At 37.0% G+C, this 27,746-nt stretch overlaps 1 protein-coding gene across 1 annotated transcript in view; it reads right to left on the reverse strand.

The window, feature by feature from the left end:
- Positions 1-27,746, reverse strand: part of LOC114650440 (cullin-4A) — a 115,953-nt gene that overhangs the window by 86,292 nt on the left and 1,915 nt on the right. Inside the window, exons 2-4 of the mRNA XM_051926220.1 lie at positions 8,542-8,657; positions 8,140-8,244; positions 2,925-2,993 (exon numbers count right to left, since the gene is read on the reverse strand). Of these exons, the coding sequence (XP_051782180.1) occupies positions 2,925-2,993; positions 8,140-8,244; positions 8,542-8,657 (290 nt within the window). The remainder of the gene's footprint in view (positions 1-2,924; positions 2,994-8,139; positions 8,245-8,541; positions 8,658-27,746) is intronic.

A 27,746-nucleotide genomic window follows, 5' to 3' on the forward strand; every position in this document is an offset into this window, starting at 1 on the left:
AGATTCATCATTCTTTTCTCTCTCTCTATCAATCCCTATTGTGCCCTATGCAAACTTTAATACTTCAGAGGGCACAGGTGCCTTAATTATGAAAATCAGAATGCTAATGAAAAAATCATCAGGGCTGCGATTACCTACAAGTGAATACGGGCTCTGCCAATTCCTTTATCAACACTCTGGGGTTGCTAGTCCATGCTAACACATCTACCTATGAGCCTGAGCATACTGTTTTTATTTAATGAAAAATGTCATACTGCCACAGACCTTTATCTCAATTTAACACATGCTGGCGCACCACAACACTGGCAGTATCTTGTCCTCTGTGCAGGTTTGTTGTTTTACAAAGGGTTTCCCATGGATTGTAACAGTGAGAACATGCAACTATGTTTGTAAAGTACAGTTTATTATCCTTTAATAAAAGCACTATTAAAATGGGTGCAGTTATAATATGTTGAATTATCTCTACTTATTTTTATTTGCATATTTATTTTTTTTAAACTATTACAACTCTTTCTACCATGTTTTTCCCAGTTTGAATTCCAGAAAAGTGGTAGTTAAGATCTTTAGTAGCCTAGTGCCTACAATCAGGCAAAGGTAATTGACAGAAAAGAATTACACAATAGGAATGCATTTCAGCCCATTGGTCTTGATTAACAGGTGACAAAACCATCATGAAAAGAGGCATTCTGCAATAAATAATGAAGGCATTAAAATGGAAATAAAATAAAATGACATATTTCATAATAATTAGATGACTTATGATTATACATTTTTTGTCGCAATTTAATGACACATTTATACATAATTACTGCACTTCTTCATGCACTTATTTATTAATTGATATTTATTATTGTTTATTTATTTATTTCATTACTAGCCGTCCCCCACAGTTCCGCCCATGTAATAGTGAAACAGGACAAACTTTAAAAATCAATAAACAAAAAGGTACCGCTAGCTAAGCGGAGGCAAGGTACTTTCCAAAATGCAAAGGTAGACAGACTCCTGACGTCACACTTCCCCCTCCCCTCTGCCTCTTCCTCTGATTAGCGCGAATATATCGCTCCTGCAAGCGGACTAAGATTCTTAGCGCGATGAAAGAAGTTGCAAAATCAACAGGAATGTTCAAGAAAATTTTAGAAGAAAAAAAAACCCGATCTAAATCTGTTAAGTAGTTCTCTTGTGAAAAGTGGACAGACATACAGACAGACAGATGTTGGATTTTATATATAATGAGATGAAATAAGCTGCATTCCATAGACTAACAGGATACAATGAACAAAGCATCCGAATATTTAGAAGAAACAAAAACATGCTTTATATTAAAGCACTAGAACAAATGTATTTAGTCGCTAAGGTACCAATTTTGTTGAATTTGAAGTTAATGTGGATGTGTGTTCATTAGTTAAAGTTCCGGGGAGGTGTTCATGTTACAGTGATCAAAAACAGATTTTAAAGTAATCACACTAATTTACACATCTTTACCAATGACTCTTACATTAAATTAATAGTAATGTACCAGTTAGTTTTGGACAGCCAGGTTAGAGTGAAGCTCTAGAAAAACAGCAGTAAGTTCAAACTGGCTGGCATTGCAGCTCAGACTGGCTTCTCAATGTAAATCTCCAGTTGGGCAAAAAAAAAAAAAAAGCCTGGCAGAGCCAAGCTGTCATGGAACTTAAATATGCAACTTGTATCAAAGGAATTTAAAGTGCAAATATTATGAACGCTAGTCTGAACACTTTGAATTCTGTAATATATTTTCTATTCTATAATTCTACAGTTTCACTAAGAATATCACTTATAGATAGATAGATAGATAGATAGATAGATAGATAGATAGATAGATAGATAGATAGATAGATAGATACTTTATTAAGTATTAAATTTATATGCTAAATTAATAAAGTATATATTATTTTCTTAGGTCCATTTCCAGCTTTAGTAAATTAAATCAAATAGAAAGAGAGAAAAAAATAATCAATTGGTTTTCACTTTTTGTAAATTTGAAGATTTTTGGAACTTCATAAAAAATTTTATTTTTATTTAATATGCAGTGTAGGTGTCTAAAACACTAACATATCATAAATCAACATTTCATCTTTAATTCATTTATGGTCCTACTCATCCAGTTTACTGCCTTAGTGAGCTGGTGCACAAGGCATGAAATGAAAAGGAACAGAACTCAAGTTCACTGGATGGCACGCTCATACATACTCTCTTCACTCACTCTCACAGGGCCACTTAACCTCTCCTTGAACATTTTTGAGATGTGAGTGGATAAGTGGTGTACCAGGAGAAAATACAGATACAAGCAAAGAATATACAAACTGAATATAGGTGGTGACTAAGCTGGGATTTTAATCCTGGAATCCAGAAATGTCAGGGAGAACTGCAAATTAATACACTGTTTTCTCTAAAGTAATAATTTATAACAATTTGCCAGAGTGAAGTAAAGTCAGTATATCTTTCAATTTATGCCCAACTGTTGAGCGTTCATTAACAAGTTCCTGAATTTCCAAACTGGTTTGTTTCAGAATTTTCAAAGCTGACATTTAGAATTTTGATATAGCCTTACTCAGCAGAAGAAACTGAAGGCAAGTTTATCTCTAGATTTATGCAACATGATCTAGCCCACCAGTTTAATGGCCATTTTCCAAGTTGTTTCAGGTTAGCAGTTGTCCACCAAATCTTTCTGCTCTACTTTCTATGGTCTTCTGCACTAATTGGGCCATACCCATGCTTTTCATATCAAATACAAAAAAATAATTTTTGTCTAGTAAATTCTAAAGACAGATTAAAACAGAACAGCATGAGCCATATAAATCAAATGAGCAAAGTGGACATAAATGTACTTTAAAAAGTGTCATTAACTTGAATCTCAAGCAATGCTAATTAAGTAAAAATACAGAGAATGTGAAACTACTCACCATTTGACGACAATGATCCTGCCAACAGGTATTCATCTTTTTAAGGAATAAAACATCATCCAAAGAATCTGTGGAATAGTGTTAAGGGACTTTTTTTTTTACCTTAAACATGAAGAAAATAAATAGCAACATTCAAAATTAAATATTAATCTCAATAACAAAATAATATGCGCTAGTAACTTTCAAGCAATTTTCAAAGGGGTCAATCAGCTTAAGATCACACAAAGCTTTGCTCCTGTCAATAAGTGTAATATATAAAGTGAAGCTATTTAGTTATATGAAAATAAATTTATACTAAAAAGTGTTATTGCGTACTAATAAAGACATATGATTAATAATAATAAAACTGAATCATTATCCCTGCTGACACACTTGCAAACTGTGTATTGGACAAAACTGTATTTTTCATTACGCACTGTTAGATGTTTTTAATTCCAACTGTACAGACCCACAGTGTAATCGTTAGCAACTGAAAACCTAAATATGCTAAATGTGTTGCTAACCCCTAAAGAAACCAAAGCTGACAATTTTAGCTATAAAGCTATAAAAAAAAAACTGTGCTTTAATTAAACAAAATCTCTCTGAATAACTCTGTGTTCCGTATCACTTCCTGAAACCATGGATTCCATGGACTATCTTCAACGCAAATGTTTATTATGTTCTTAAAGTATAAACTGAAGTACAGAATAACTAGATACAGGATTGGTAGAAACAGGCAGATTTTAAATGATGAGCTCAAAATTAGTGTATATAAATGTCAAAAAGCTGGACATTATAATTCATATATTATTCACACACTATCCAGGGATATAAAAGCCTCCCAAAATATGGTGTCAGTATGGGAAATACTTAAAGCCAAGATAATTTTCTCAATTGCTCTCATACATTATAATCATTAATTACAGCCATCCTTAACCTTTACAGTGTGTAACTCATGAAACTCACTTAGCATTTAGACCTTAGGTTTTCATGCTTTGAACAATTGCACTTCAAAAACAGACTTCAGTAGCACACTATTTTTAAGTTTAAGCAAGTCAGGAACTATGTTAAAATTAACCTGCCCAATTTTCCTAATGCTTCAATCAATACCGGTGATCCCAACTATATTATCTAGTGTTCGTGAAGATACAGAAAGCACTTCCAGACTTTACCAACTTACGTATCTCAAGGGGCATACCCATAAATGATCTAAGACACCACAGAGAACTGGATTTCGGAATCTCAGTTAATGAATGAAGATCAGTTATGAACAATCTATATTCTTCATCACTTTGTGCAAAGCATTGTGTAATTCAGTTTTAATAAAAGCAACCTACCCAATTTTCTGCATCCTTCATTTATACTTAAAAAAACTCAGACCTCCAGTTCTCAAAAAAGGGTGGTTCTTGCACTCAGCCCAAGGTGTTGCCACCTTTGGGTGCTTTAATGGTGTATATAGCCGTCTTTTGTAGTGCACAAGTTGCATTTGCGATGAAAATATTCAGTCATGTCTTTACCACTGCTTGCTATGAGAAGGACCTGAAACCCAATCACATGGCAGATGGATCACACACTTCCTATTCTTTTCTGCTTTGAGTGTATGACCTGCATTTGCGAGGAAAACAATCAGTCGGCCGGTTCATTGTGCCCCACCATCAGCACAGGTCTTCATGGTTGTTTTCCTGTCAGCGAAACGACAAGCCTGCGCCAGTGTTCTTTTCTTTTCATATCACCGCTTGCTGTGAAAAGAACCAAAAGACCACTTTTGTGGCGAGATTTACTGCACCTTCAATTCTTAGTTGATATTACACGTATCATGTCTTAAGCTCTCGATTAAGACTAAGATAAAGGATCAAGGCCCAGTGGTTTGTGAGTTTTTGCATTAGGATGGGCAACACTTAGCATTTAATATATACAGTAATCCCTCGCTACTTCGCGGTTCACTTTTCGCGGATTCACGACTTTGCTGGTTTTTAAAAACAAGAGATTGCCCGCCTATCGCGGAAGTTATGTTCCAGACCCATCAGCAACAGGAGAAAATCCGCGATATAGAAAGACCATATAAATAAACATTTTTATAGTTTAAGCCTTAAAATACCTATCCCACATGCTTTAAACACATGTAAACTTATAAAACACACTTTGTTAACATATATGATATATGGATGTCGGGTTAAGGATATGAGTAACATCTCACTATTATAAAACATTTTAACTTCACGCAAGACAAGACAGTGAGACAGGAAAATAGGTGCTGTATAGGCTTTTAAATTATTGACACGCAGAGCGACAAGCAGCACAAAGCCAGCACAAAGTCCACTTCTCCTTAGCGTTCATTCAGCTCCCCAAAGAAAAGAAAGGTTTATAAGAGTGTGGGAAGGGTTTATTAAGCCTTAAAATATGTATAAATAATAAAATAAATATAGGTCGCTACTTCGCGGATTTTCACCTATCGCGGGGGGCTCTGGAACGTAACCCCTGCGATAGGTGAGGGATGACTGTAGAGAATAGATTCATCCATGAGGACCATTCCTAAGGGAAGGATTGGAATGGGACTTCTAAATTAAAAATTTCACTTGTCTTTGTAACCGTATAGCTTTCTTTTTTGGGTTGGGGTTAATGGAAGATTTTAATGGAAATATACCATTATATCTGCTGTAATGTAAGTCAGTTTTGCTTTGTTATTATGATTTATTAAACCTATACGATAACTCTCTTTTAAAAGAGAGACCTGAGGATAACATTGCATAAACAGAAAACAGCATTTGAGGGACCTTAAGATCTTCAGTTAACGTTATGTGGACAGGCTAGGTTAACAGGAATTCATAAGATGAGAAGATTCTTGGTCTACTTATGTCAAAACCATTCTTATGTTTATCATAAAGCATTTTAGTTGACATTTAACACATTAGATAGATGGGACAGAATTTTAAAACATTTGCAGCAAATACATTTCTAGATTAGGGGCCATGCCTTGCACCCATTATAAATTTCATGGATGAGATGATTACTGACCTTCCAAAATCTTTTCAAAAACAGTACACTGTTCTTTATAATGACTTATATTACACTGGATAAAGGGATGCAGAAGATTTTTCTAATTATATGTATGCTGCTCATATTTTCTCTAGTGACCCCAGTCTGGCATTTTTTCAAAATGGGATCATGGTGTCAAGTGACTATGACCAAATGTTAGCATTCAGCTCTAGTCTTTCAAAACCTCTTAAGTTCTCATTCACTCTCCTTTCAGTTGTACCTCTGATTTAAGTAGACCATGGAGGTATTATTGAATGATGGATAAGATGGACAGACAAATGGAGGAAAATAATTCTGAATGAGCCTTGGCAAAGAAAGAAGATGGACATGAGTTATAATACATTCAGCAAGTTATTTGAGAAGCATGAAAGGCATAAATCAAAAAATACCTAAACCAAGATGACAATAAACATAGCTGTTTACTTAAGTATAATAATAAAAGTGACAAAACTAATATATTCCCAAATAAAATCAAACAGTTCTAACTGCTGTCCCTGCCTTATGCCCAGTTCTAACAGAACAGTATAGAGCGCTTTACGAACATGGACAAGGAAATAAATAGGTTAGCAAAATAGATGGGAGGATTAAATGAGCTCTGAAATTTTATTCTGGTTGATAGTTATATTAAGATTACAAAAGATTACTTTATTATTAAGTTATTATTATAAGTTATTGGTGTGTTATGAATCACCTTTCCATTCTCAGTATCCATGCAGAAATTAATTTCTTGTATGACTATAGGAGAAATATTAATGGACAATTTTTTAACCACTTTGTTTTTCTGTCTGTTTAAACAAGTCTTTTTTTTATGGCTATGTCCACTGAGAAATTTTAAATTAAAACAATCTCTGCTATGCCACTAGTATATTAGGTATTGTTACTAACACTGTTGACATAATAGGCAACAGGGCAGTGCAGCAATTAAAACTTCTCCTTTAAATATTCGGTGTTCTGAGTGGAAAAACCACACCGTCTGTTGTCTGTGGAGTCTACAAGTTCTCTCCATGTCTGCAGAGGTTTTTTTTTTGTTCTTATCCAGCAACTCTAATTTAGCCCCATGGGATTGTATATGTGAGTAATAATTAGTTGTTTCTGTGAATACAGGCACCCGATCAAGGGTTGCTTCCCATCCTGTGCAAAAAGTTGCAAAAAAAGACTTCCAACACCAGTGAACCTGACTTGGACTAAGTAGGATTACAGTATGACATTATTTTTAGACTATTCTTAAAATATAATAATCCATAAACACAAACTATAAGGCTAGCTTGAAACTGCAAGCCAAAAATCAAATAAGGTTGGCTTTCAAAGACAACACCTTGTCATATGCTACTGCATTTAGACAACACTGCATTAAATATGTAACTTGTTTCACCATCTTTCCCTGAAAATAGTGCCTCAGTATGCCAAAGACTGCAAACTGTAGGAAACCTGCCATCCATTTTAATATTCGAATAATAACAAGTAAATAGCCCACTGTTAGTTAATACACTTTTAATCTTATAAAAATCAGGTCTTCCCAGAAAGGAATGATATCTCATACTAGAGTGTATGGAGATTCGTTGTGTTATTGCCTTTATGAACATATATATTACTATTGTTTTTTAAATACACATACACTTAACAGCAATGCTCTCTGACAAACAAACACGCTTTCAAACATGAAGACTTGAGCCTATAACAACATTTACCAACTATTTCATTCTATGTAGGTGGTTGCCTCTTAAGAGATCAAAACATGGCAGGTACTTCTGATGTGTTTAACCACTCATCTCCTGATTTAGAATGATGATTGTGCAAACATAAAAGACCGATAAACAACAACAAAAGGACTAGGTGCCATCAGCCTAAAATTGCAATAATATTAACTCAGTTAATATGAAAAGGCTCCTAAATGTGCTGTTCTTTATAATAGCTAATCCATCCACCTTTCAGATTTTTGTGTAAAAAGTGAGATAAGTTTGTGATTTAAGACACCAAGCCTATATGTTGATTAACACATGCAAAAAAAGTAATTCAGTGTGATATGTAAATATGACAATGACCCTATGACATGTATTACAGAAATTTGGATCTTCAAGCCATCTTCTAGGCTAAAATATTTCTCAGTGCCTAATAACCATGTAAATTACTTAGCTTTCAGCAGAGTGAACCTCTTAAAAATATCGAACTGCTTTACAAAGAAAATTGAAACAGAAGGATATTGTCGGAACTGCTGTATCTGTCCTTTTACATGTTCCTCACAAACCTGCCGCAACTGCTTATACAGTGTAGCAGATACTTTGTAGGAGCAAAGGTTTTCCACTGCCTACAGGGAAGAAAAGACAAAAATGAAACAGACCAGAACGTTTGTCTGAGCAAAGTTATTAGTCGCAGCTATCAAAGAGTGAATTCGAAGTTAGCTCCTTTTCCGCATTGAGGGATTATACTTAACAAAAACAGGTTGCTGTGAGTCACATTTGGTGTTTTTTTAAGTATTTTTTGTAAGAGATGCAGCTACTGTTTTTTATTTTTAATTACAATTTTAAGGTGTACATTTAAAGCAGGCAGAAGACAAACCAACTGACATCCTACTCTATGTAATAGTGGAACTGTGAAGACTTACCTGGTACAGCTCTTCTAGGTTATATTTAATTGAAGTGCTATTCTGAATCGCTTCTACAGCTCCCTGTAGTTTTGTCCATGTATCCTGAGTGTAATTATCTGAGACCTTTGGTCTATCTGTGAATTTGAAATGGGACTCATAAATAAATGGTACAATCAATACATTTACTTTTAAAATTGACAGCATTCAGTTTTTAAATATACAATAATAAAAAAAAACACATTAATATACAGGACATTCAGCATAATGGTGCATTACAGTAAAAAATTACATTGCACACTAAAGCTAGTACAGTAATCCCTCGCTATATCGCGCTTCGCCTTTCGCGGCTTCACTCAATCGCGGATTTTATATGTAAGCATATTTAAATACATATTGCGGATTTTTTGCTGGTTCGCGGATTTCTGCGGACAATAGGTCTTTTAATTTCTGGTACATGCTTCCTCAGTTGGTTTGCCCAGTTGATTTCATACAAGGGACGCTATTGGCAGATGGCTGAGAGGCTACCCAGCTTACTTTTCTCTCTGTCTTGTGCTGACTTTCTCTGATCCTGACAAAGGGGGATTGAGCAGGGGGGCTGTTCGCACACCTAGACGATAAGGACGCTCGTCTAAAAATGCTGAAAGATTATCTTCACGTTGCTATCTTTTGTGCAGCTGCTTCCTGAAACGACATGCTGCACGGTGCTTCGCATACTTAAAAGCTCGAAGGGCACGTATTGATTTTTGACTGAAAAACAAACTCTGTCTCTCTCTCTCTCTCTCTCTCTCTCCCTGCTCTTGACAGAGGAGGTGTGAGCTGCCGCCTTCAACAGCTTTGTGCCGCGGTGCTTCGCATACTTAAAAGCCAAACAGCCCTATTGATTTGTTTGCTTTTCTCTATCTCTGTGACATGATCTGCTCCTGACGCACACTCCTTTGAAAAGGAAGATATGTTTGCATTCTTTTAATTGTGAGACGGAACTGTCATCTCTGTCTTGTCATGGAGCACAGTTTAAACTTTTGAAAAAGAGACAAATGTTTGTTTGCAGTGTTTGAATAACGTTCCTGTCTCACTACAACCTCCTGTGTTTCTGCGCAAATCTGTGACCCAAGCATGACAATATAAAAATAACCATATAAACATATGGTTTCTACTTTGCGGATTTTCTTATTTCGCGGGTGGCTCTGGAACGCAACCCCCACAATGGAGGAGGGATTACTGTAATCAGATTTTTTAAAAATATTTTAGTTGTTTTTTCCAGATTGAGTTTACTGTGGATCATTATCACACTATGACTTTAACTAAGGGTGGCACGGTGGCGCAGTGGGTAGCGCTGCTGCCTCGCAGTTGGGAAACCTGGGGACCTGGGTTCGCTTCCCGGGTCCTCCCTGTGTGGAGTTTGCATGTTCTCCCTGTGTCTGCGTGGGTTTCCTCCGGGCGCTCCGGTTTCCTCCCACAGTCCAAAGACATGCAGGTTAGGTGGATTGGCGATTCTAAATTGGCCCTAGTGTGTGCTTGGTGTGTGGGTCTGTTTGTGTGTGTCCTGCGGTGGGTTGGCACCCTGCCTGGGATTGGTTCCTGCCTTGTGCCCTGTGTTGGCTGGGATTGGCTCCAGCAGACCCCCGTGACCCTGTGTTCGGATTCAGCGGGTTGGAAAATGGATGGATGGATGGACTTTAACCAAAGTGTAACGTGCAGTTTTAAACATTTAATGAAGTGGTTTTAGGAAAATGTCAAAATAGTAAAAACAAATTCTAAAAGATGTGTATTTACAAATATGTATTACTGTGATGTGGTGCATGTTGGTTGTGCACGCAAGTATGAATTTCACTTTATTCTGTAAATAAAATACAACAACTACTACTCCTCCTCCTCCTCTTCCTTCTACTATGACCTCTTTAATCTTATTTTTAGGAAAATTTATTTTTCGCAGGTTAACACAGCTGTCTGAAGGCTACATTGAGTGTGTTGCAGTAGAGACTTTCTTTCCCACAGGAGTCCCACCGGATCCATGGGACCTGATTTAATACTTTGTGGCACAGCACATTAATTTTTTAATGTTGGCAAGATTGAGGTTGGTGGACAGTATATGTATTAAAATTAAAAATCAGTCCTAGCTGCATATCCCTCTAGAAATTAATAACAGCCCAGTAAACACAATTTAAATGAGCAACTATATCTTCTGTCATCCAAATATAGCAGCACAAAGTAACATTTATACAGTATATAGTGGGATTGCACAGTATACGAGTGCTGCAAAAGTACCAAAAAATGCAAAATAAGCATTTTGAGATTTTTGGTACCAGAAGTAAACGTCACCTTTCTTTTCAAACCCCCACAATCCATCAATTGATACTGGACTTCACACAGAAAGCCCCACCATTACCCCATTGTTCAGCTATTACTTAAATGCGATAAGGATTTCACAGGGGAATTGCTTCAACGACTGCTCACTACATACCATTGTTGGTTTGGAGTTATCCATTATTTGCTTTAGAACTGTTTCAGTTTTGTTAAAATTTGAAAAACTGCCATCGATACCAAAATCAAAATTTTAGCACTGATTCAATACTAGTATACAGTCATGTGAAAAAGTAAGTATGCCCTTTGATGTCATAGCGCTTTGAGTACAGTAATCCCTCCTCCATCGCAGGGGTTGCGTTCCAGAGCCACCCGCGAAATAAGAAAATCCGCGAAGTAGAAACCATATGTTTATATGGTTATTTTTATATTGTCATGCTTGGGTCACAGATTTGCGCAGAAACACAGGAGGTTGTAGTGAGACAGGAACGTTATTCAAACACTGCAAACAAACATTTGTCTCTTTTTCAAAAGTTTAAACTGTGCTCCATGACAAGACAGAGATCACAGTTCCGTCTCACAATTAAAAGAATGCAAACATATTTTCCTCTTCAAAGGAGTGCGTGTCAGGAGCAGAGTCTGTCAGAAAGACAGAGGAAAGCAAACAAATCAATAGGGCTGTTTGCTTTTAAGTATGCGAAGCACCGCGGCACAAAGCTGTTGAAGGCGGCAGCTCACACCCCCTCCGTCAGGAGCAGGGAGAGAGAGAGAGAGACAGAGTTTGTTTTTCAAACAAAAATCAATACGTGCCTTTCGAGCTTTTAAGTATGCGAAGCACCGTACAGCATGTCGTTTCAGGAAGCAGCTGCACAAAAGATAGCAACGTGAAGATAATCTTTCAGCATTTTTAGACGAGCGTCCTTATCGTCTAGGTGTGCGAACAGCCCCCCTGCTCAATCCCCCTACGTCAGGATCAGAGAAAGTCAGCGCAAGAGAGACAGAAAAGTAAGCCGGGTAGCTTCTCAGCCATCTGCCAATAGCATCCCTTGTATGAAATCAACTGGGCAGACCAACTGAGGAAGCATGTACCAGAAATTAAAAGACCCATTGTCCGCAGAAATCCGCGAACCAGCAAAAAATCAGCGATATATATTTAAATATGCTTACATATAAAATCCGCTATGGAGTGAAGCCGCGAAAGGCAAAGCGCGATATAGCGAGGGATTACTGTACTGAGAAAAGCGCTATAAAAATGTAATGAATTATTATTTTCATTTAAAAACAGTATCTTTAGACAAAGGTGATGATAAAGAAAACAAATGACAATCTAGCTTTCCAATAACATATTTAGTAAAAAAAAATTAACCAATATGTGATTTCCAGCATTATTAAAAGTAATTACCCTTTCCTTTGCCTTGTCTGTCCTGAGCACATTAGTCCAGAAGTCCTGGTCTTTGCCTATGTGTTCATGGGCAAACTTTAGTCCCGCCCTGATGTTTTTTCAGGGCAGCAAAGATTTCCTTCTGGCACATTTCCCATGTGGACCTAAGTTGTACAGCCTCTGTCTAATAGTAAACTCATGCTATTTTAAATCAACAGTGTCAAGAGCTATCTGCAGGTCCCGTGATGAAATTCTGGGGTTCTTAGAAGCTTATTTCAGCATTTTGCATTCTGCTCTCTGGCTGAACTTGCTGGGGCAACCTGGCCTGGAGACGCTGGAAGTGATCTTCCAAACAATGGAATGGTATATTTGCAGCTTTTTGTAGATCTTTATTAATTCCTTCCAATAGACAACTGTAATCCTCCTTCTGAAGGCTTCGGAAAGCTCTTTCGATTTATGCATTGTGATAACACACATTTCAATAACAAAAAGCAAACCAAACTAAATGGCTGAGGTGTACATATGACAGTCTCCTCCCAAGATCCTTTCTAATGATGTCCTAATCATCTGCACCTGATCTGCTGCATCAGTTTCTAATTTTAGGTATACGAGTTACTAATATATACAATAGTGTTTAGTTACTTTTAACATATGCGAAATACACATTTATGTTTATTTAAATTATGCAATGTACTACAAATTGAAAATGAGGTAAGATGTTTGTTCTATTACATCACCTTTATCTAGAGATGCTGTTTAAATAAATATCAAATCTTGATATGTCCATATTTTCATGGGGTGTGATTACTTTTTCATGTCTGTAAGCTCAGGCAGCATTTCTTTCTGTCATTCTTGTTTAGGATGTCTAATTTTTCAACTGTGAAATTTTCAAAATTATAATGAAAATCTGTTTCATTGGCACTGGCACAGAAGCGCAGTAGGTAATACTGCTGACTCATTGGTCCAGCATGAGCTTACCTAGATGATGTCAGTTTTACACATTCTTCCCATATCTGTGTGGGATTTCCTCTGGGTAGTCTAACCTTCCTTCAGTATGACCAAACACATGTGGGATATGTTAACTGCCAATTGCAAAACTAAGCCAGTGAGATTGCAAGTAAGTGGTAGTGTGTGAGCATGTGAATGGGTCATGTGATAGACTGGTACCCACTCTACGTTACTAAACAGATACCAGCCAACCTCAACTGTATTAAATCATGTTATTTCAAGAGCCACTCATAGTGCAGTCTTCTATTCAGTTGGAGAACGTTTTAAGATAAACAATACCCAAAAGCATAAAACAGTTTAACAGAAATTCAATAATTCAGTGCAAGTGCTGCAAATGTAATTTCTACACCAGACTGCCAAACAGTTATACAGCATTCACACAGTATCATTTAGAAGCCATGCTGCTAACCATTCTTGGATACTTCTGGTGTCAAATTAAAAAACATTGTAAACAATACATTTTCCTGAAATCCAATTAGGTCTTTTGATCTACTGACTTCAAATTTATCAGTTAATTTAGTTATCAACTTGGCTTATGGCAAAAACACAAATAAAGAAAAAGGTTGATTTTCAGGAGTTTTAAAATTGAGAAGATGAGTATATATTTCAATTTCATGACAGAATTAAAATAACTTTAATGCTTGATTTTGATAAAAAATAAGTAATCACCTCTTATTGCTCCTACTGAATCCATACCATAAAGCACAGAATGGAAAGACTGCAGTAAAATATGCTTTTTGAGAGGCACAGAGATATGGGAAAGAAGTCTAGTTATTACAATAAATACCTTCAGATATAAGTAGTAAAGGTGTGAAATATGGAGGCACTAAAATGATAAAAAGGGCCAGCAATTAATGCAATTCAATGCTGGTAAGAGTAAAGTCCCCCAGTTATAAATGAGGCTGAGCTATAAGAAACAAATTCTAAACAGGATTAGCTGATTTAAGTTGGCTTAATGTTCACATTACTTAAGGCAGTATGCAGACATGACACTAAAACAGCCCCCTGAGTATTGATAAGAATTTATCAATGTCATTGACAAACAATTAAGGTTAGCACACTTTAGTAGGCACTTGTTCACAAAACGCATAGTGGAAGTTTGTACACAATTAAGATGGTGATGCAGATATACACCCTTAAAGAAATGTCTCTATGACACGCAGGGACTGAAAGGTGTTTTCTCATTACAAAACCTTTTAACATATCCACCTGTATGGTCACTCTATTTCACAAATTCTTTTTTCTCAGACTATCCATCCAACAACTATACGATATCTTTATTCAGCACAGGACACAGAAGGGGATGAAGGTTATTCAAGAAGCAACAGGCCTAAGGTAGAGGAATTTGTATATTGTTGGACCTACCTACACACAAACCCAAATTTATGAACACCAGACCTGCTTCGAATAGCAAAATCACCTGAAAAGAAGTCTCTAAATTTTGAGAAAGAATCATAATTGTTTGGAGGAAACCTATCTGGACGCAAAGAGAATGTTCAAACTCCAAGCAGAAGGAACACCATTCAAAAATCAGACTGGGATTCAAACAATGTGAAACAGCAACACTACTAGCAGCACCACAGAGCCTCTCGCTTGTCTTTCCATAACAATATAGGTAAGAACATTACAAGTAAATGAGGAGCCATTCATTTGATGAAATTACAATGAATCTATACTAGCAATTTACACTACACAATAGTAAACTAATCAGTCAACATTTTTGATATTATAAGTAATTCAGTGATAATAACAGCAGTTATTTTCTTTTACATAATATTTTAATAGTATGTAAAATGCCATTGTTGTTTTCAGTTTTCAACATTAAGGCATTTTACTTGGTAAACAATATTATAAAATGTATATATGACATATCTTTATCTTTTCTGGATCTTATAAAAAGGAATGACACAATTGTTATGCCTATTCACCACATATTGTTTTATATTTATACAGTAATAATAAAATTGACTTTAAATCTAAAATTCTAAGAAAAATTACTATAATAAATTTTCCATAAATTAATTTCCTAACATGCACATCTAGTTCAAGATTGCATGGGGTCAGTGTCTTTCCAAGCAGTACTGGGTAAATGGTGGGACCAAACTTGGATGGGGTGTAGGGCACAACTCTCATACACACACACACACACACACACACACACACACACACACACACACACACACACACACACACACATATGGTGTGAATTAAAAGTCATGTTTAGGATATGGAAGGAAAACCAATATATTTTAAATCATGTTCATAAAGGCATTGTCTATTAGTAATGACAGCTGAATCTGGGTACTTCGCCATGCAATGTCTATAACCCTCACTCCCAACTCATAAATATCAACAACCTATAAGGTACACACCAGTAAATCAATACAATATGTAATCCATCTACTGTTTATATCTTATAAAAAAAGGAAAAATATTTATATGTAGAACAATATACTCTCTGTGCTTCCTCAATCACTCCATAATAGGAGTAAGAAATATGACCTTAAAATTATGTCACAATATATTTAAGGACATTTTTGCAATGATGACAATATGGAAAAAAACACTTGCAAAACAGGCGGGATAGCAGATCTTGACTTAACGGCGAATCCCCAGATACAAACAAGTACTAACTAAACAATTCCAAATAAGAAAAAATAAAAGTCAGATTAATCAATAATAATAAATACCAATAAACTCTTCACTGTAAATGTGAACAGAAAAACAACATAAATTCCTCTTTAATATTTAATGCAAAAGTAAACAATAGGTTCACACAAAAATTACATTGCACATGCTCAGGATAATTGTAAATAGTCAAATGAGTCGAAATATAACCACTGAAAGAAGCCACTAGTTTTAGTGTTGAAAATGAAAGCATTATCAATTTTTTTTACTTGTGGTGTGTCCGAAATGTGTGAAATGCTTACAATTGTGTGCCACTGCAGTGTTCAAATGATTGTAATAATTGAAAATACACACCTTCAAATACATGGGGGCTCCCTGCAAGTACAAAGTGATGAAATCAAACAGATGTTGAAGCTGGGCGCATTTCATGCAGCTTCTTTCTTAATTTAATGCACAGAAGAAACTTAGAAAAAAATTATTGTGGTTGTTCAAACTCATCCTTTACAGTAATTCCTCATTCTTCTTTTTCATCGTCCCAAACTATGCTTCTTTTTGTTCCCAAAAGGTGAGAAGCAGTAATGTTCACTACCAGTTCCTTTATATAAATTGAGGAAACATGAGACTTGATTTACAAACAGATGAACTGAGTTTTCTATATGTTTCATTGAAATGATATTCAATTATTTTCTTTATCATTATTTATAGTAGATGGCATTGATATACAGTGGGGCAAAAAAGTATTTAGTCAGCCACCAATTGTGCAAGTTCTCCCATTTAAAAAGATGAGAGAGGTATACCTCAACTATGAGAGACAAAATGAGAAAATAAAATCCAGAAAATCACAGTGTCTGATTTTTAAAGAATTTATTTGCAAATTATGGTGGAAAATAAGTATTTGCTCACCTACAAACAAGCAAGATTTCTGGCTCTCACAGACCTGTAACTTCTTCTGTAAGAGGCTCCTCTGTCCTCCACTCATTACCTGTATTAATGGCACCTGTTTGAACTCATTATCAATATAAAAGACACCTGTCCACAACCTCAAACAGTCACACTCCAAACTCCACTATGATCAAGACCAAAGAGCTGTCAAAGGACACCAGAAACAAAATTGTAGACCTGCACCAGGCTGGGAAGACTGAATCTGCAATAGGTAAGCAGCTTGGTGTGAAGAAATCAACTGTGGGAGCAATTATTAGAAAATGGAAGACATACAAGACCACTGATAATCTCCCTTGATCTGGGGCTCCACGCAAGATCTCACCCCGTGGGGTCAAAATGATCACAAGAACGGTGAGCAAAAATCCCAGAACCACACGGGGGGACCTAGTGAATGACCTGCAGAGAGCTGGGACCAAAGTAACAAAGGCTACCATCAGTAACACAGTACGCCGCCAGGGACTCAAATCCTGCTTAAGCCAGTACATGTGCAGGCCCATCTGAAGTTTGCTAGAGAGCATTTGGATGATTCAGAAGAGGATTGGGAGAATGGCATATGGTCAGATGAAACCAAAATAGAACTTTTTGGTAAAAACTCTACTCGTCGTGTTTGGAGGAGAACGAATGCTGAGTTGTATCCAAAGAACACCATACCTACTGTAAAGCATGGGGGTGGAAACATCGTGCTTTGGGGCTGTTTTTCTGCAAAGGGACCAGGACGACTGATCCGTGTAAAGGAAGGAATGAATGGGGCCATGTATCGTCAGATTTTGAGTGAAAACCTCCTTCCATCAGCAAGGGCATTGAAGATGAAACGTGGCTGGGTCTTTCAGCATGACTATGATCCCAAACACACCGCCCGGGTAACGAAGGAGTGGCTTCGTAAGAAGCATTTCAAGGTCCTGGAGTAGCCTAGCCAGTCTCCAGATCTCAACCCCATAGAAAATCTTTGGAGGGAGTTGAAAGTCCGTGTTGCCCAGCGGCAGCCCCAAAACATCACTGCTCTAGAGATCTGCATGGAGGAATGGGCCAAAATACCAGCAACAGTGTGTGAAAACAGAAAAACGTTTGACCTCTGTCATTGCCAACAAAGGGTATATAACAAAGTATTGAGATGAACTTTTGTTATTGACCAAATACTTTTTTTCCACCATAATTTGCAAATAAATTCTTCAAAAATCAGACAATGTGATTTTCTGGATTGTTTTTTCTCATTTTGTCTCTCATAGTTGAGGTATACCTATGATGAAAATTACAGGTCTCTGTCATCTTTTTAAGTGGGAGAACTTGCACAATTGGTGGCTGACTAAATACTTTTTTGCCCCACTGTAACTTGCAAAAATGGTGCAAAAAGATTATCAGGAAACTGCCAAATTAACAATATAAAACAAACTATAGATAGATAGATAGATAGATAGATAGATAGATAGATAGATAGATAGATAGATAGATAGATAGATAGATAGATAGATAGATAGATAGATAGATAGATAGATAGATACCAAGGGGAAATTCACAATTATTAATTAAAGCTTAAGAGTATACTTTAGTTCCATGGCTAGATGAAAACAAGCAGTCTACAAAAATAAAATTAACATTAAAAAGGAGCTGGTGGAAGATATATAAGGTGTGTGGATCCAATTTGATACTTGGATGCAAGATGCCAGTTGATTGCTGTGGGTAGGAATAATTGGTCAAGGAATACGTTTTGTCAGGGAATCACACCCCTGGTCGATCCCAAAACAGATATCTGAACTGCAGTAACTACCAGCAACCAGCCATGAACCTGTAGACTCTGGATTACAAAGGCCCTCAGAAGCAGCTCCTTTTATGCTGTGTGGTAACAGGAGAACTCCCATGCTCATGTGTAAAAGAGCTGACTCTAGGCATGGCAAGCAGACCACTTCATGGTGACGGCCGCTGAACTCTGTTTTTTATTTTTTTTTTTGTATTATCTTTAAGTTACAAATTCACATGGTGAAATCGTTTTTACGTAGCCCTCTAAATATATGTTTGAATTTTCTTCTTTGAGGATTGTATATGTTAGTGTGTTCCCTTATCCATCTCATGAAACAGTAATTGTTTATCATTACTCAAAAGCAGCATTCTAATGTTTTATTACCTATTGGCAGTATTTCATTTAAGGATGATTTAAGTCAAGGGTTTTAAGCCCATTGCACTCAAACAATAGATTCTTCATAGGGAAAGCTAGAGTTGCTTGGCAGTTTTGGAATGCTAACTGATCAATGATCAAGCATAGAGAATGATTCGAATTTACCTACATTTAGATTTTACAAATAAGAGATGTCTATTATAACCATGACTCGCCCACCCATACACACCTTCACATGCATGCACTACAGATGCTCAGATCAATCTGCCATTGAACCAGATCAGCTGATTTTCACAACAGACTTGATCGGTGATAAGTAAATTGCTTTTCTAAGCTTTATGGTAGTTATAGTGCTCCTTTACACAAGGTGTTATGGTAGTTGAGCTAGCAATACCTGTCTTTTTTATTGACCTTAACTTACTGCAAACAGAGAGCAGGAATGCAGACTTTGCCAGAGACAAAGACACTGGAATATTAAAGCCTTTATATTAAAGAAAGCGGAGCAATAATCTATGAAAAAAATTGGAGGAGTTATTCTGTGCAATTAGACAAATGGCAAGAAAAGCTACTTTAATGAATTCAGACCTTGTCATTTAATTTAAACAGATATTGCCTGTCTGAGTTTAAACAGTAGGCAAACTTGTGCTCAGTACAACAGCTCACATTTCAATTAGAAAAGGATAATAAACAATAAGCTTATTAGACACATTTTGCTCTTAAGCTATTTTATTTGTAAACTTGTTAAGCAAGTTTTGTATCTTTTTGAAAAATATATTATAAACATGTGATAGATTTGCAGCTTTAAAAAAGAAGTTTCCACTGTCTTTACTATTTGTGTGTATGTCACACAGTATAAGTTTGGGTAGGAAATGAGTACTGCACCTCATGAATGGGGGGGGGGGGGTCTCTAAGACCCCCAGTCGCAGATTTTCAAATTCTTTCCCTTTCAAGGTAATACGACGGCCATGAAATTTTCTGACTTTTCATTTTGTGTTGTCTTGAAAAATGTGCCGAAATCCGCTTCTCAATAGCTTAGTGCAAATAAGTGCTACAGTAGCACAAAGTACTTGGGAGTTCCGAGACCCCCCATTCATGGAAACGTTACCATTTTTGTACGAGCGTTTTTGCTTCGTTTTATATTTTATATTTGAATTTTCTATTTAAATTTGTATTTTCTTTGGTTTACATTTTCTTAGTCCTGCCTGAGACATTGCTGGTGTATAGTTTGTTGAGGAGCAAGTCCAATTGATGTGTTTATGAACAACTAGTCATTTAGCCCGTTACAATAGAACAGTAGTGCATAAACATTAGTAGGAACAGTCTATATTAAATGGCAAGGGACTTTGACCTCATTCTTTTTGTTGGTCGTATTTTTCTTTCTTTCAGTCTTTCTTTTGTTGATGTTTACTTGCTGAGCTGACCGTTCTTTGTGGGCTGCCACCGTGTATTGTGTGTCTTTAATTTTCTGTGACAGTAATACTGTCTTGTATGGCTCTATTCAATAAGGGCGCATAGATAATTAGTTCAAATGGCTCTGGAATATGTGAAGAGCAACAGGTGCAGATCTTTATTTACGCGCGTCTTTATTCGCTGCGCCCAATTGAAGTTGTCCTTTTGAGGCTCGCCTTTTTGTGCGCGCCCTTATTGAAGGATACCGTCTTGTACGTCCGCTGGCTTGTACGTCCGTAATATATGTCCATAATATACCTTTAATTTTCTCTGGCGGTAATACAGGCGTGCGCGTCAGTAATATGCCTTTAATCTCCTCTGACAGTAATACTGGCTTGTATGTGGCTGTAATATGCGTCATTGTATTGTGTACCTTTAATTTCCTCTCGCAGTAATACTGGTTTGTATTTCCGTAAAACACCTCTAACTTTCTCTGACAGTAATATCGCGCATAGCACCATGCCCCGCGCATGCGCACTTCACCAGAAGACACCCACACACGGACACCTGGATGCACATAGGAATTTTATATATATAGATGAGTCAACGACCAACAAAGAAATTCAATGCAAGTAAAGCCCTGGCTGAGATAATGAAGGAGTTGTTGGATTTCGATACATCAGACAACTCAAATGAAGAGGAGAATGATGATTGAAGTGACACTGTGTCAAGTGATGAGGAAACAAAAATTGATGATGATCATTGTGACAGTGAAATGAAGTTATGTTCTGGTGACAGTGACTCAGAGGAGGAAGAGGACGACAACAGGAATCCGCTGAAATGATCTCACGTGACAGCAGAATCAAATCGATCGATGAAGAAACCTTGCAACAGAAGAACGCCAAGTCAAAATATTGTCTGTGACAACCGAATGGGAATGCCAGCTTCCGGAATCAATCCAGCAGATGTAAAAGAATGCTTTGATCTCTTGCTTATACCGAGGATGAAAGACATTGTTATTAGATATTCGAATGAAAAGGGAAGAGAAAAATTTCAAGACAATTGGAAAGACATAAATGTCATAAGAGTTTGATGGATTCATTGGTGTGCTACTGTTGATTGGAGTTTTCAAAGCAAGGAATGAAGATGTACAAGAATTGTGGGAAGAGAAGTACGGAAGGCCCCAAATATGAGCAACAATGAACTGTAAACGATTCCAGCAGATCCTGGCAGTCATCCGTCTTGATGACGTCGCGACGCACGAACAATGTAAAGAAAGGGACAGACTAGCTCTTGTTCGAGAATACTTCGACTGTTTCACAGCTGCATGCATCAATGGTTACAAGCCCAATGCACAAGTTACAGTTGATGAACAATTGTGTGTGTGGCATGGCGGAGAAAACTGAAAGTCTACATACCATCAAAGCCTGGAAAGTATGGCTTGAAATTTTGGAAGGTAGCCGATGCTCTTACAAGTTATTGTATAAACTTATAGTTTTACTCCGGGAAAGAAGAAACTGCTCCAGAAACTCGTCAAGGAGCAAGAGAGTGCATGACTTATGTAACCACCTGTACGAAACAGGCAGGAACATAGCGTGATAATCTTTTCACAGACTACAAGCTGGCTTTGGATTTGATGCAGAAGCGTACAATCCTGGGCACAATGAGAAAGAGTAAGAAGGAGATCTCAAAAGAGATGTTACCATCAAGAAAAAGAATGGAGTTTTCAACAGTTTTTGGATTCAGCAAATACCAAATTGCAATGTGCTCATACGTTCCAAAGAAGAATTAAGCTGTGGTTCTTCTAAGCACAATGCATAATGATGATAAAGTTTCCACTAATGAAACGAAGAAGCCCGAAATGATAACTGACTATAATCAGACAAAAGGGGGTGTTGATAATCTGGACAAAATTGTTTGCACATACAGTGTCAAGCGCAAAACCAAGAGATGGCCTGTTGTTGTGTTCTTCAACTTGCTGGATATTGGTGCCTACAATGCCCTTGTAATCTAGATGTGCCGCAATCCTGACTGGAATAAGAACAAGAAATATCATCGTCGACTCTTCCTGCGTGAATTTGGTAAATCTTTGACGAAGCCATTGATTGAGCACCGTTCTGAAACACAACAAGCACTACGACACAGTGTCAAACGTTCCATTGAGAGCACTGGAGTCGCTGTTCCGCTGAAACAGCCCCGTGAAGATGCAGCAAATGTAGCTAAGAAGCGACGTTGTCACATGTGCCTAACGGCAAAGGAGAGAAAGGTAAATGCCGCTTGCTCCCAGTGCAAACTTCCGGTTTGCCAGGAACATTCAGAGCGTTCCCTTGTGTGTCTGGCCTGCAAACAAGTTGAAGTTGAGGCAGATTATGGGTGACTGTTCTGTATGCCGAATCAGATGTGTAACTGACGTCTTACTTTAGTGCTACTATGACTGTATTTTATATGATTTGGTGAAAAGAACACTGAACACGCATTACTATTACAAAGGTAACATGTAAACCATTGAAAATTTACTTCATTTCAGAGGTAATAAAAATTTCTGAAGTTATTCAATTGCTTTTTAGGCAGATTTAACCAGTTTAAAATGGTCTGCAAGACCCCGCATTCATGGAAACGTTATAAAAATGGCATTCATGGATGAGGGTTAAGGTTATTTGTACCATATCATTTTCAAAGTCCACTTAATCCTGAGCAGAGTTACAGGGGGCTGGAGCCTATCCCAGCAAGCACAAGGCAGAATAAATTCCTGAACAGGATGCCAGTCAACACAGGGTGAACACACACACATTCTAGGGCTAATTCTGATGATAATGATAAAGATAACAAGATAGCCCTGGATTAACCATTAAGCAAAATAAGCTGGTTTAGGGCACTATGTGAAACGGAGCACTACACAGTTTTTAAAAGCAGAGGAGAAAATTTTTAATTATAAGTAGGCAACAATAAGCACCATCTTTACATCTTTTGATCCAAGTATGTTGAAATGCTATACATCTTCAATGTTAGAAAGCAACGGAATTGGAAACATTGCATACAAATAAATGTTTCTTCATTAGTCTGTCTTTTAAAAAAACTTCTCCACCAAAATTGATTTCTATAGAAAGGGGATTCTGAAATTAGTCATGTGACAAGTGTGAAAGCTTTCTTTAGTAGGCTGTATTGTAGGGCTTGGGTTGGTAGTTTTTGCTGAAGCAGTACTCCATCAATGTAGACCAAAATTTTAGTTTTTCTTTATGTAATTCTTCTTTACATTCATAAAGATGTTTTGAAAGGCAACATTAAAGTCTAGTTAGGCTTGCTTGTTTTTCTTCAATGGGGACGAACAGCTCTTTGCATATTTTTTTTGTGAGTCGTGTTCATTTTTTCACTGTATATATAGTGTGCATTTTCAAAGATTGTGTTTTTTCAATGATATGTTCAATATGTTTTTACTTTTTCAGTTTTTATTTTTCACAATAAAGATATTTTGAATACAAATTAATTAGATCAGATGACTTTATTCATTTTTTTAAAAAAGCAACTTAAAACTAATCTATTCAGGGTGGCCTTTAACTTATCCTGAACATTTTGATCCTCTCTTTCAGTTTACCCCCTCTCTGTGTAGGCACTCAGGATTATTTGCATTTATATCACAAATTATATTATTTGTTTGGAGTTTTCCTGTAGTATTTGTATGTTGTTGTTTATTGTCTATTATTCTAATGCAAAGCTTTGTATTTCCTGTCTTCATCTTTATGTTGATATTATTTTGCATATACAATATTGTGTACTATAGTTTTTTTTTTCTGCTTTTCAATGTTGTTTATTCTGAAGTTCTGTGAAGCGCTTTGAGCATGAGAAAGACAATCTTATAAACGTCTACGTGTGTGTGTGTGTGTCTGTCTGGCCCGGAAGTGAGAGGTAGAGTTGGGGTAAGGGCTCCGCCTTCGAGGAAACTGAAAACTTGCTTAGCCGCTAATAACACAAGCGGGGTCAGCACGTCAGTAACACGAAACCTCAGAAGAAAGACAAAGTCGCTTAGCCGCTAACATCGACAAAGCAAGCGATGTGAGCATGCCTGCAAAACGAATCCTCCTAGGAGAGAGATGCCCAGTTTTTTTCAATGACCTGACATCTCTATATTTCAATTTTTTTTCCTGACGATTTCAATAGTTTCTAGAACCGCGGGCTTTTTACAGCATGGGCTTACAGAGCTAGTATATAAATAAAGCATAAATTGGGTCAACAGAAGCACTTAAACTGGATTCAGTCTGAATAGTACAGATACATCTCTATAAATTCGAATATCTTTGAAAACTTTATTCAATTCAAAAAGTGAAACTCATATCATATAGATTCGTTACACACAGAGTGCTATATTGCAATTTTTTTCATTTTGCTGATTGTGGCTTATAGCTAATGAAAACCAAAAATTCAGTAGCTCAGAAAATTAGAATATTGTGGAAAAGTTCAATATTGTAGACTCATGGTGTCACACTCCACTCAGGTAATTAACCCAAAACACCTTCAAAGGTGTCCTGAGCCTTAAATGGTCTCTCAATCTGGTTCAGTAGGCCACACAATCATGGGGAAGACTATTGACTTGACTTTTGTCCAGAAGACAGTCATTGACTCCCTCCACAAGAAGGGTAAGCCACAAAATGTCATTGCTAAAGAAGCAGGCTGTTCACAGAGTGCCACATCCAATCATATCATTGGAGAGTTGAGTGGAAGGAAAAATGTGTCAGAAAAAGGTGCACAAGCAACAGGGATAACCGCAGCCTTGAGGGGATTGTGACGCACAGCCCATTCAAGAATTTGGGGCAGATTCACAAGGTGTGGACTGCGGCTGGAGTTAGTGCTTCAAGAACCACCACACACAGACATATCTGGGACATGGGCTATGACTGTCGCATTCCTTGTGTCAAGCCACTCCTGAACCAGATACAACGTCAGAAGAGCCTTACGTGGGATAAGGAGAAAACAGACTGGACCGTTGCTCAGTGGCCCAAAGTCCTTTTTTCAAATGAAAGTAAATTTTGCATTTCATTTGGAAATCAATGTCCCAGAGGCTGGAGGATGAGTGGAAAGGCACAGAATCCAAGTTGGTTGAGGTCCAGTGTGAACTTTCCACAGTCAGTGATGATTTGGGGAGCCATGTCATTTGCTGGTGTTGGTTCACTGTGTTTTATCAAGTCCAAAGTCAGTGCAGCAGTCTACCAGGAAATTTTAGAGCACTTCATGCTTCCTTCTGCTGACAAGCTTTATGGAAATACTGATTTCACTTCCCAGCAGGACTTGGCACCTGCCCACACTGCGAAAAGTATCAATACCTGGTTTAATGACCATGGTATCACTGTGCTTGATTGGCCAGCAAAAAGGAAGATGAGAGACACCAGACCCAACAATGCAGACGAGCTGAAGGCCGCTATCAAAGCATTCTGGGCAGGCTTCTATAACACCTCAGCAGTGCCACAGGCTGACTGTCTCCATGCCAAGCCGCATTGATGTAGTAATTCATGCAAAAGCATCCCTGACCAAGTATTGAGTGGATACATGGACATACTTTCAGTAAGCCAACACTTCTTTATTAAAATTTTTTTTTTATTGGTCTTATGTAATATTCTAATTTTCTGAAATACTGAATTTTGAGTTTTCATTACCTGTAGGCCATAATCAGCAAAATGAAAAGAAACGCTTGAAATATATCACTTTGTGTGTAATGAATCTACATACTATATGAGTTTCACTTTTTGAATTGAATTACTGAAATACATTAACTTTTCGATGATATTCTAATTTATTGAGATGCACCTGTATATGTACATAGGTAGTACTGTGATATATACCATAATCATGATCATTTAAAATTATGTCATGATGAAATTTTTTGGCCATACCACCCACCCCCACCTATTTATTCATTAATTTATCACATATGCTTAATCCAGTGTAAAGGTCATGGGGAGGTACAGACTATACAGAGCATCAAAAGCAAAACAGAAACCAACCCTGAATGGGAAGGCAAATTAATTCCTGGGCCAACTCATGCATACGCCCATATCCACACCAGATGATGCATCTGTGGAGCCCTATGTGCACAAAACATTTTCTAACTACATGATGCAGCGGATATGTATCCGAAATTGTGAACTTCAAGATGAGGCTGGTTATGTGGGTGCCAGAATAATGAATGAAAGACTTAATATGATGTAACAGGCCTTCAAAATGCAAAGAAGACAAGCAAAAACTTTTGAAATCCACCTGCTCATTATATAGGCCTACCACACTTAAGAAAATTACACTTACACTTCCTTCACCACTTTTGGTCAATAGATCTAACACACCACCTTTTCTTCCTCTTTAAGTCACTAACAGTAGGCACAACTCTTCTTCAATCAGCAGAGTCTCACATCCTCTGCTACGATATTATCAGCTATGCAACACTGACATTCACAGAGTAAGAAAAAAATCAGTGCACTGATCAAACAGGTAGCAACAAGTATAAATGTGTTTTGGTCACTCACTGTGATGCAGCTTCACGCATGCGTGTTTTTGGGATGTGGAGGGAAAACTACAGCATGTGGGGAAAAATCACACACAGACATAGGTGGAATATGCAAACTCCTGTCTGGAACCTGGATAAATTTTTTAGAGCTGCAAGTCAGACCTACCAAACACTATGTCATCATGCCATACACAATCGACTCAAATTATTTTCATTTAGAGTACTTCTTCTATCAAGATCATAATTGCATATCTACTGAAATATACTGTTAAATTATTAAACAAAATAATGATAAAGACAGTTAACACCATTAAATATGGACACTGGAATACAAAACAAACACCTACATATACATGACTTTTCAATGGATTACAAACCCACAATGTACATAATACCACAGGAATTAGTGCTGCTCTCTCACTGTACTACAGTTGTGGATATTTACAGCAAATCTTATTTGGAACTTGTTTGTAAAGATTCAGGGTTACAGCGTACCAGAGTATATCCCAATAGCATAAGGTGCATGGCTGAACCAAACCCAAATGGGAAGCCAGTTTAACAAATCATAAACCTCTGCACAGACACACACAGGCTATTGTCAGACACACAAAAAAAAATAGTTGCCAAAAAAAAACAGATGCCGTAGAAAACACCACACAGCTACGATACCAAAAAAAAAAAAAAAAATCTTCATAGTTTGAGTACAAACCCGGGATTCTAGGGTTCTGAGGCAACAGCACCATCATGTTAACATGGCCTGGAAATGTTCATCAAATTCCTAGATGTTAAAGGAGTTGAGTAAATAAAGACAAACTACTGAATTAGAATGTTTAACTAACAGTTATATTTCTACTATAAACATAAAGCAAACATAGCCCCTCCATTATTCACTGTGTACAGACATCAGTGTCTTTATGTCTCTTTAACTCAGTACAAGTCCAAAAAACACAAGGTTTCATGAAAGAAGAATATAA

Source organism: Erpetoichthys calabaricus, chromosome 4 (genome assembly GCF_900747795.2).
Source record: "Erpetoichthys calabaricus chromosome 4, fErpCal1.3, whole genome shotgun sequence".
Taxonomy (NCBI): Eukaryota; Metazoa; Chordata; class Cladistia; order Polypteriformes; family Polypteridae; genus Erpetoichthys; species Erpetoichthys calabaricus.